Raw genomic sequence first — 11,855 nt, 5'->3', positions numbered from 1 at the left:
TCTACAGCATTCCTCCTATCACCAGAACTGGGGACTGGCCGGTTGAGAGATTCAAACAGCTGTCAAAATCTCCCTTCCAGTCGCCAGTTCAGATGCGGCCAGCAAGCGGCAAGCTGCCCCCAGATCCGCTGCACTAGGCCCAGGCCATTGTGGCTTGGCCACAAATCCAGGCCTGTAATTTATTGCTACTTGGGTTTAAAATAAATTTCCTATTAAATAATGTTTACAACACTGCTATTGAGTAGCATGCCCGTCGTTGCTTTCTTTGAAATAAATTGCATAGTAACTAGGAGTGGGCCGCTTCTATATTGAAGCTATTATGAACTACAGCTCCCTGAACTCCTGGCACACATTTGTAGGTCTCCAATACTGTTGAAAATCATGTAGATTATGACATTTTGCTCTGGTTTCTGTGCAATTTTTGTTTCAGTTGATTATATAGTCGAAGCCCATGTGTTGTATTTCATAAGAAAACAAAGTCTGAGTTAAAGAAGCTATATAACCACTCAGGGCCGGAACTACGCCGCAACGGTGGGGGGGCACCAGGCAGGTACCTCTTCTTTCTCCTACCCCTAGTTCTGGGCACTTTCCCCCCTCACTTCAGTCACCAGGCAACCCAGGTTCCCTGTGTGTGCCCATTGTGCTCACTCACGTGCACACAGACATGGGGGGGGGAGGGGTAGGTGGGCCAAGCTGACCAGGTTGCCTAGGGCCTGGCACTGTAACCACTGGGTAAAATGCATGTATATGAAAAAAAATGTATATGATTTCAGTCAGTTTTTTATTTCTTATCAACAGGAAACCATTCAAGCACCAGGAAACAGTGTTCACCTCAGGTTTCATGCATAGAGAGATACCGGCATTATACTGAATAAGGGACTGGTTTTGTGTATAAAACCTGAACAATTAACTGTGTTGTGCAAATGATCACCAGATTGGCTACCAACACAGTCAAGCAAGCAACAAAGTGTTTAGAAAATGATTGTCTACCAGGCACAGGAACAAACTGTTGCCTTAGGCTCCTCCTACAATACAATCCCTAAAGACAGAGGCATGCTGGGGATTATTGTTAATCCTCCTGCAGAACCAGGAAGCAGTAGGCACACAGAACTGTTGTGGAAACAAGTAAATAGCAGAGTATGTTTTAGCTAACAGCAGGGACACTACAGGCATACATTTAACACTTTACTGTGAGGTAAGGATGAAGGAGCAGTATATAAAAAGCAGTATATAAAAAAACAAACAATAGTATATATATATATATATCATTTTGTTACATAGTGCAGACATTTTCTATAGCACTTAACAGGAATTATACTCCATTAACATCAGTCCCTATTACATTTAGGCTGAGGGCACACGTAGCATTTGCAGGCAGAGAAAAGTAAATCCACTCCCTTACGCACCTCAGTAAAACCGCACTGACAAGTACAGCTTCCACGTGATTCAGTTAATGCAACTGCATTCTCCTGTCTAGATGTTCATCTATTATAATGTCACTTGCTACCTTTTTAAAATGCTGTTCAGCAGCTTTTCCTAAAGCATAAGTCACTAATGTGGCCTGAGTAGCTGATGCAACAAAAGGGCTAGAACAGTACTAGTGATATCATGGAACTCACTTATTGTATACATACTGTATGTGTGTGTGTAAGCAGATAAAATTCCTACTTGTGTCACTAGGTTCAAGCAGGGTGTTCTGATGGAGCATATCACCTGTTTATCTAGTTATTTCAAGTAAAACTTGTTTAGAAACTTAAATAAGCATATTCTGTAGCTTGCTTGACAGATTTTTGTTTGCTTTTTAAACATAGGGCCATTTTAAGGTATCTGTAAGCCCAGGGCAAAGATCTTATTTATGGGCCCTCGCAGCCACCCAAAGAAATTTGTGGCAGTACTACCATCATGCAGGCAAATGTTAACACAGTGTATTAAATCAGCTCAGAGATCTTATCATTTAATTGCTGCACGCAGATCCTCACATGTCACCTCTACATAGGACACCACAAGAAAAAATAATCTACAATTAAGATAAAGCACCTACACGGTGGAGTAACTTGATCTTTCTGGGCCCTACAGTTTTAATTTAGGGCCCAGTTAGTTGACCTCTTTTACCAAAATTTATTGATAAATTGTTCATTAATTAGGGCCTTACAGTGCCATCTACACTTCAGGCCCCCCTGCAACCACAAGGTCTGCTGCCTTTCTAGATACTCCCCTGAATCTTAGGTGGATTTTAATGAAGGCTTGGAAGGCTAAGCTTTTTGTAACTTTACCTTAACTTGTCTGGAACATTATGCTTTATACACTTCTAACTTACAATTAAACATGAGGAAAGCAGCAGGTTAAAATCATACATTAGCTGGTACTTGCAGTTTTCTGTAGTGCTGGGAAGGAGTTGAAGTGTAAAGGAGTCCAAGAAAAAGACAGTAATAATCCAGCCTCCATGTACTTCACATTGCTGACTGCTTTTCCCTGACCTCTTTCCATTTAAGTTTACCCCACCCAGAAGGGAAGGGGCTACCTGGAGCTGAAATGGCCTGAAAGCAATGCGGAGAGCTGGAGAAGGTGTGGAGTATAATTTATTAATAACACAAGTAAACCAATATTTTTTATATTTACGTTAACTGCTATGCCACAGATAGGCTTTTTTGTGGTATATGGGAGCTGTATATGGGAGTTGTAGGAATGTTTGCAAGGTTTTACATAGCATTATTACATGGATAAAGCCATCAAATAATGGTCTATTAAAAATAAGAAAAGCTGTGTAGCTACAGAGAGATAAGTCTGGGGTCAAGTGAATCCCAAACCCAAGGCAATACAACTTGGACCAGCATATCCCCATAAACCTTCTGTTCTTTTAAACCCTTATTTGTTAAGAACTCTAAAAATTGCAGCTTAACTATAATTGTTCAAAACCTTTATAGTTCAGTTTTTATCTAAATAGTAGCACTTATCCAAAAGTTAACAATCCATTATTTAATGTTTTATATTTTCTCGTTCTGCTGTTTGTGTGCAATGATGTATTATATCTTTTTGTTTCTTTCAGAAATGCTGTAATGGACACAGTTATGTTCCCAGCCTTTAAATTTCATGCTTTGGACTATGCATATGAGGTACAGTGCATTATTCTGTTTATGCACATATAGGGAATAATGTAGAAGTTACCATGGCATTCCATGCCATATAACCACATAAAGCCAAATGCTTTTAGACCAATCATGGAACACCAAGGTGACTTTTTTATTTTATTTTTATAACAAGTGACATCACTAATTAGATCTAATCACCTGGCTAAGTGCCATTTATGACTCGGTAGGCCACAAGTATGTAAATCTTAATTACCAGGGACTACAGTAAAGGCCAACATTAACAGGCATTTTGGAGCCATGTAGCCCTGTGGTTGAATGGTTGGTTAATGCATAGCATAGATTTCCCAGGTGTTGGAAATAATAGATCCTGAATTAAAGGCAGTAAAACCAAGGTGAATTTATAATCTATATAGAAAACACAAAAAGAAGGGCACACTCTCTGGTGAAGCATAAAATAAAATAATGCACTTGCAATTTGCAATGTATTACACACGATCCTCAAGCAATACAGTATTCAGCCCAATGCGTTTCATCCTGATAATAACACTACTTATGTAGGCAGCACTGTACAGCAAAACAAAACACAATAATAAATACAAATAAAGACAAAGTACAGTTACATTAAAGTTCAAGTGTTAAAGAGATAAGATAAAGGAGGTCCCTGCCCTATATACCTTTTAAATGAAGTATAGGTATTCACTAAATGAAGTAAAGGTATACACTAAGGGCTCTGGCACACGGGGAGATTAGGGCCTGCGACAAAACTCCCTGTTCGCGGGCGACTAATCTCCCCGTGTGCCACAGCCCTAAAAGCTTGTAATGTACATACGTTTTTATGATAAGCAACCACAAACAAACACAAAAGAATTTTTCATACTATTTATTGAACTTATTTTTTTTCTAATAGAATCTTATAAGGCAAAAGATTTCCATGTCTTGGATGATTATTCCATTTCCTAAAGGAATCCAAAAAAATGAAAACTACTGTCACAGCAGGATCTTCACCAATGATAACTACCGAAGACCATGGACAAGGAGTGTGTATTTCCTTTCATTGTCTCCTTGAAATTGACATTTTCATATTGGCAATGAACTATTAAGTACTGCAAGAGATGATGCCAGAAAGTATTATTCATATTTTCAAAGGATGTTTTTTCTTTTTCAGTAGTAACAATGGTTACCGACCTAGGAAACAATGGAATTTATTTATTTACTATTTTTTATTTATTTATTTATAAAAAGGCAGTAAGGGAAGAGGGGAAATGCTTTGATAAATGAGCAAAATCATTAACTTATTTAAGATTAATAAAAATAATTAACAATCCTAGTAAAAAATATAATAAAATGAAAACTACTGGGAAAATGCCAGGATTATGTTATAAATCATAGTTAGATTTTTTGCTTCTAAGGCTAATAGCACAGAGGTAATTTTCACTGCTGGTGTAGCTACATCAGTGGAGAAAATCCTACCAATTACATTCTGCCCCTCCATCTGTTTGCACCGGCAGGCACAGGATTGGCCTGTGAGAGCTTACACACACAGCAGATTTTGGTGCAGAAACACTAAAGTATGCATTTTTGTACTGAGATTTATTCTGTGTGTGTTCACACAGGCCAATCCTGTGCCTCTCAGTGCACTTAGATAGTGGCAGATTTTATAAATATGAAATTAGAGTTTACCACAGAAATATCCGTCCACTTTCTATTCATTTTAGAAGCATATTTATAAGTGGCTGAAAGAGTTCATCATCTGATAAATACACTTCTAAAAATCTCATGGGAATGAATAGAAAGTGGGTGAATTTTTCTGTGGTGAGCCCTAATATTACACTTTCATAAATCTGCCCCATAAAAGGGGTAGAAGGCAGCAAATCAACTGGCATAGATACAACCAGTATAAAATGAACCGCATGGTTTTTACCAAAAAAAAATTATGTTGTACATTATTCACGACTGCTATCATCTTTGTCTAGCTAAAACACTCTCAGGCTGTGATGTGCAACATGAAGATTCTATGTTCGATGAGTGGAAAAACTGCTTCAACTCTGATGTTTTTTTGGATAAGTAAGTAAACACATGCTCTATATAATAAAAATGGTTTTCTTTTTCTTGAAATGTTTTCTAAAATGTGTATATATTGATATGTGTGGGGCTTGTAATATATTTCCCACTATGAAGACATGAGCACACTTGTTAACCACCAAGAAAAGCTTTGCAGAAAATGTACTGCTTTTAAAATTCATAATTGTCCAGTACAAATATTCTTTGTTCTTAAATAAAAAAAAAAAATAATTATGATACAAGAAATTACATGTAGATTTTTATCTGCTTGTTGTTAAACAATGTTCTGATTCTGAAGCTGCTGGAACTTTGGGTAATATCTCACCGTTACATAAAGAAAGCAATCACATATATGGCAAGCTGAAGATTTGAACCATTATTCACTGTTAACCTAATTAGGGGGAATTGATCATAGTGCTGTAGTTTGTTATGTGACCCCTCACAGTTAATTTGCTGTCCTACAGACATCCTGTATTTCATGTCATAATGTGCCTGGTATACTACATCTTTACAGTACACTGCATCTATCCTACACATACATAACAGGTTCTTCTGTGCCACACTTTCTCCAGCTATTTACAACCTATGTCATAATATGTAACTTTATTACTAATGTTTGCTTCTAGGTACCACATATCAGTATTTTGTCATAAGGGTACACTTTTTGAGGTTATACCAAGTTCAAACCCCAGCTCCCAGTTAGACTTGGTGGAGATCTCCACTACAGAGAATGATACTATAAAAAGCGAGACAAATTATGAAGACTGTTGGAAGACTGGTACAGACTGCTTAGTGGAAAAGCCTTTTGAAGGTAAGGACAAATACATTAAACTTTATTTTTGGAAATGCTAATGCAAGGAATGTAAAATGCATAGATCATATATAATTTCAGAAGTAAATACTTAAATGCTAGTTGTAAATGAACCCATTACTTAAATTCTAGTTGTAAATGAAACCATTTCCAACTGTGAGACACAAGTGCTGGAGCAATTCAAAAGTTTGCCCCTTAGGGTCCATACACCGAGCTCCCATATTTACACCAGTTACTGTTTCTGGGCCTTATCCAGGTTTAGGGGAGCCCTATACTTAACATGGTGCATAAGTCCATAAATTAACTTTACTAGGTCAACTAAAATAAATTTAACCAAAGCCCCACAGATTTAGGGGCACATTTACTAAAATGCATTTTTTTTCTGGCCTTGAAACGCAATATGGTATAAATTTGAAGTAACCACAATAATGTCTGTAGTTCTAAAATGTCTCGACAATGCTTTTATCGTTCGTACGAAAATATTGCAATTGCCTTCTGAAAGTCGCTACATTTTTGGCCCAAAAAGTTCGGAAATACCACAAAAACCTTTCTGGCTTTGAAGCCTTCCATGTCTGGCTTTGGAAGCCTTTCATAGGACTCACTGGCACTGGAAAGATCAAACCTGGCGAAAATATAGTCCAGATGAAAGTGTAACCAAAGCGTTAACGAATACTGAAATGTTCATATTCTTTGTGCAAAATGCGTAAAATTTACCGAAAACCGTGAAAAACTCGTGGAATTTTACTGAAATTTTCGCATACATTCCAAAATGTTCTATAATTTAGAAAAAATACGAATATATCTCAAAATTGTTTAGTAAATGGGCTCCCAAGTCATTGTAAATAATTGGCATAGCTAGTAGATTACATTAAAAACTTTTAGTTTTAATAACTAGGATAGTTATTTATGTTTATACACAAGCCTACTTAAGATTAGAAAAGCAATTTGCTTTCTTTATGGCATTCTGGGGGCAAGAAATCACATTGCACTTTTACACTTCTATATAAATATTCATAATGTCTTCTTTCAGATTATGTTCTTCGAGAGGACGTTGTGTTTGTTGATCATCTTGCTCTTTTTAGGCATCATATGCCAAATCTGTCGGTCCTCCTAAGCCGCCTGAAAATGATCCCTGTAGAAGACCCTTTTACTATTTGGCACAAGGTCTGTTCTTCACAGGAACACCATCTCAGGTACAGTGTCTTAAAGGGGCAGTATATTCCCTTATTCAACATAAGTTTAATAAACAGGGATGGGCTGAGCATACATTTTGCCCTAAGTTATAATCACCAAAAGTTTATGCTTTTTGTTATTTAAACAGGGAAATTGACATTATTGCATATTTGCTTAATGTGAGGTACAACATTAGATTACCAGTAGGCAACCCCCTCTTTTCACTCTGTGTTGTAAGTATTTTGTTAGCAAGAGTATGTTATGCAGAGGGATTATCTGTGCACAAGTAATCTATGTATTTACCTCATGAGGACCAAACACGGAGTAGCAACAGTTTCCCTATTTGACCTGTTTAAAGAATAACAGAAAACATAATATTTTTTCATAATTTAAAAAAATGGCTAGCACAATACCTGGTCACTGAATTGATGGTGAATAAGAGGGTATTCTGACCTTTTAACACTGTAGTGTTACATGGATAGAAATGCAATTTAAATCAACAAAATATAACCATTTATAAACAGTTTGGTATAAAATACATGGGAACTTATTCAAGCCAACACTCTTATTAGAGTTAACCGCCTTTTCAACTGTAGAGCATCAAATGGCAGAGAACTTGGATGTCTATATTATTTATATTGTTTTCCTTTAAGCATTCAATTCCCATAAATTGTATGCAGCTGCCATTGGGCCAGAGAATTTTGACCATTGATGTTTTCCCATGGGAATATTGCTATCATTAAAATGCTGCATTTCCTGTAAACCTAGGGTAAATCTAGGAAAGATGCCCAGTGTTCCTTTCTGACTAATAAATATTTCTTAGATTTCCCATAATATTGCTACAGAGCTGAGGTTAAAAGGGGCACCTCCTATTATTATAAAAATGTACTAAACTATAATTTTTTCTTTCCTTTGATTATATTAAATTATTTATATGTGAGTTGCTAAACCTAAAAACACTCCACAAAAACTGTGATTCACTGAGTTACTACTTACAGCATAGAAAAGATAAGGTTAGCTTGCACACTATATTCATTGCAAACCATTTATACCTAAAAAAAAACTGTAATAAAAACATTTTCATAAAATGTGAAAACATGAAGAATCCAAAAAAGTCTAATTTAATTGCCTTTTTGAGGAGGTAAGCAGGAACCTTGATGCTGGAATGGCAGAGGATGTCATCTACTTGGACTTTGCTAAAGCATTTGATACAGTACCTCACAGAAAGTTAATGAGGATTGAGGAACATTGGCCTGGAACATATTATTTGTACTTGGATAGAGAACTGGCTGAAGGATAGATTACAAAGAGTGGTGATAAATAGAACATTTTCTAATTGGGCCAGTGTTGTTAGTGGAGTACCATAGGGGTCTGTCCTTGGTCCTTTGCTTTTTAACTAATTTTTGCTGACAATACTAAATTGTGCTAAACTATAAAAGTTCCATGCAGGATGCTGCCACTTTGCAGAGCGATTTGCCAAAATTGGAAAACTGGGCAGCAAAATAGAAAATGAGGTTCGATGTTGAAAAGTGCATTTTGGCAGATATAATATTAATGCAAGTTATACATTAAATGGTAGTATTTTGGGGGGATCCATAACTGAGAAAGATCTGGGGATTTTTGTAGATAACAAGTCGTCTAATTCTAGCCAATGTCATTCAGTGGCTACAAAATCAAATAAAGTACTGTCTTGCATAAAAAAGGGCATTGACTCAAGGGAGGAGAACATCATTTTGCCTTTTTATAGGTCTCTGATAACACTTCACCTTGAGTATGCAGTGCAGTTTTGGGCTCCAGTCCTTAAGGAGGATATTAATGAGCTGGAGAGAGTGCAGAGACGTGCAACTAAACTGGTAAAGGAGATGGAAGATTTAAACTATGAGGTTAGGCGCTTGTGAGGGGACATGATTACTTTGTATAAATACATTAGAGGGGATTATAGACAGATAGGGTGGTGTTCATTTTTCCCATAAAAACGATCAGCACACCAGAGGCCACCCCTTTAGATTAGAGGAACGGAACTTGAAGCATTTGAAGCAGCGTAGGTGGGTTTTTCACAGTGAGGGCAGTGAGATTGTGGAATGCCCTTCCTAGTGATATTGTGATGGCAGATTCTGTTAATGCCTTTAAGAGGGGCTTGGATGATTTTTTGAATAAGCATGATTTTTTGATTCAAGGCTATTGTGATACTAAAATCCACAACTGGTATTGATACTGGTATATATAGTTTATATATGTGAGTGTAAAGATAGGTCAGTTTAGGTTCATGTGTGCTGGGTTTACTTGGAAGTGTTGAACTTGATGGACTCTGGTCTTTTTAACCTTATGTAAGTTTAGTGGATTTTTTTATAATAGCTATGGATCTCATTATTTATTGCTGAAAGACCATCCACCCTGCAAGGTACATCCCTTACTAAATTAACTCACTTTCTTAAGCCTTCACAAACACTTTTGCTTGTATGGTTTGTTAAGATCGTCAGCACTCACAGACTTCGACGACTTCCTGTTATGGAGGAGTGAAACAGAATATGGAAATCTAGGACTATGTTAAAAATATGTAGAATAAACATCCTACACCCTTATTTAGAAAAACAGGGTAAGATCAAAGCACAGTAAAGTGCTTAAAGGCATATTTTGTACATGGAGCTCTAAGATCCATGATTCTGAGACTGTTAGCGCTTATGCATTTGTGCCTTGGTATTAGTTTATGCCCCCTTGTTTTCTTCTGGAAGCTCCAAAGGCCCAAAACATAGCCATGTAAGATCAAATAAAGGTGCAGCTACTGCTTTTAGTTATACAATGTTGGTTAGTTAACTACGCATAAATGCAGAGTAATACTAATTGTGGAAAAGGTGTAAACAATAGTGCATTGGACAGTACTATTCCATATTATGTAGGAATTGGTATAGACTTTATCTAGTGCTGAATGCTAAATTGATGGGTACAGACTGAAGTGTTAGATACTAGGTGCATGTTTCGGACCACATGGGTCCTTCCTCTGGTGCAGCAGAGGTGCATATTTGATCCATTATTTTGGAAGTGGCAACCCCAAACCACTGTACAGAGAGCTATTATACGCTTAAATGCAGTAGTCCCTGTGGATATTTTTGGACTGATATATTTATATACTTCAATGTATGTGCAATTTATTTAAAGGTAATGTGGCTATTACTAAGTCCCTTATTTTGTCCCTCCATGTTGTTGAGTTTCACATGCCCATTTTATATAATTTTTTTAATATTTCACTGTTGTAGAATGGAAGCTTTTAAGGAAAGTGAAAAAACAATTGCAGATTTCTCTACAGAACAATTCCATGCAATGCCCCTAGAACATGAAAAGGTAAGTTTGGTCAAATACAGGTGTGTTGTAACTTTCATATTCAAAATATTTATTGGAAAATTAAACTACTGTACTGTCAGCCATTACCCTATTAAAGAGTGTTACAGTTCAGTTCCTTCTTCCTTTTACTTCTATTATTGGCATGATTTGGCTGCAATACATGCATCACTTCATCTGATTTTAATAATTGCCTATCAGCTTTTTTTGCAGATTATGCAGTTCTTACATGCATCATTTAACACTGTAAGACTTTTCCACACTAACAGTTTTAAAGAGAAAATGGTAGACATGTCTTGACTGTGTTAGACTGGCTTGGGCTAGATCTATGGTGATTTTTTAATATAAAACTAGTCTAACAGACCTTACTGTAATTCAGCTGTAGCCTTATAAATGGGTTCAGGAAATAAATACATGGAGTTTGGCAATTTATACACAACAGATTTATCGGTAGTATTAAAGAGTTGTACAGCCCATGATTTTGATTGTAGCTTACAAATACTGTATCACAAATTATGTCTTTTATCTCTAGCTTAGTAAACCATGGGCACACAGTTGCTGCATTAAACAGATCTTATGATCCTAAAGGCACTGCAGATCTCTTATTCTCACCTACCAATCGGCCCAGGGGCTAAAAAGTAAGTAATTGTACGAGGGGTGACACAAGCATATAATGGCCTACTTGTGCAGTGTCCACAAACAATTAAACAGCAGGAAAGAAAGAGGAGCTGAAGCTCCTTTTGCTTACTTATCTGCCAGTTCACTATGCACTGGCCACCATAAACCACAACAGTTTTAAATAGGTTACCTTTTACTTGCCTAGAATCTCCCACTTCAATTTACAGCAATGTTAATGCCCAGACGATTCAAGGGTTAAAAATCAAAAGCCTGATTAACAAGTGCATCATCAATGAACCTTAATACAGAGTTGCATTTATGTTTTCCAGGATCTCATGCTGCCTTTTAAACTCAAAGTCAGCAATAAAACAAGAGCAAGTGGAACCTCTGTAACAGATCTTATCAGAGTAATGGAGCTGACTCCTGAATATGTTGCACTAGAGTTGAAAGAAGGACAGACTGCAGGTAAAGTTGAGAGCTAAAGTAATATAGCCACAACATAATTAAATGTTTTAGCCTGCCTTAGCAATTAGCCTGTTTTCAATAACCTTGATATGGGCAACACTAATTTGGGCTAACAAGCAGCAAAACTTATAAAATCTAATATCCCCTATTAGCAATGCTGCATACATGGTTTTGTGTTTCATTTAACCACACATTTTATTGATTACAGCTGAACTATTTAATATTCTGTAGCTCAATATTGCCATTTGGAGCTGTTGTGTGTCATTGTTTCATTAAAGACCTAATCTATACTGGTAAATGTT

General features: G+C 36.7%; 1 protein-coding gene across 2 annotated transcripts in view; it reads left to right on the top strand.

Annotated features, from left to right (window-relative positions):
• The first annotated feature begins 1,106 nt into the window (after positions 1-1,106).
• shoc1 (shortage in chiasmata 1) overlaps positions 1,107-11,855 on the top strand; it is a 50,476-nt gene continuing 39,727 nt past the window's right edge. Inside the window, exons 1-9 of one of the 2 annotated variants that reach the window (XM_031906521.1) lie at positions 1,107-1,195; positions 2,493-2,565; positions 3,047-3,113; positions 3,997-4,126; positions 5,063-5,153; positions 5,777-5,961; positions 6,992-7,154; positions 10,389-10,473; positions 11,418-11,553. In XM_031906521.1, the coding sequence (XP_031762381.1) occupies positions 3,057-3,113; positions 3,997-4,126; positions 5,063-5,153; positions 5,777-5,961; positions 6,992-7,154; positions 10,389-10,473; positions 11,418-11,553 (847 nt within the window). In that variant the 5' untranslated portion in view covers positions 1,107-1,195; positions 2,493-2,565; positions 3,047-3,056. Of the gene's footprint in view, positions 1,196-2,444; positions 2,566-3,046; positions 3,114-3,996; positions 4,127-5,062; positions 5,154-5,776; positions 5,962-6,991; positions 7,155-10,388; positions 10,474-11,417; positions 11,554-11,855 lie in introns of those variants that run through there. The other variant, XM_031906526.1, reaches the window with a different exon arrangement.

This window comes from Xenopus tropicalis, chromosome 1 (genome assembly GCF_000004195.4).
Source record: "Xenopus tropicalis strain Nigerian chromosome 1, UCB_Xtro_10.0, whole genome shotgun sequence".
NCBI classification, from domain to species: Eukaryota; Metazoa; Chordata; class Amphibia; order Anura; family Pipidae; genus Xenopus; species Xenopus tropicalis.
Note: the sequence above shows the minus strand (reverse complement) of the source record. Positions and strands in the feature narration are given on the sequence as shown.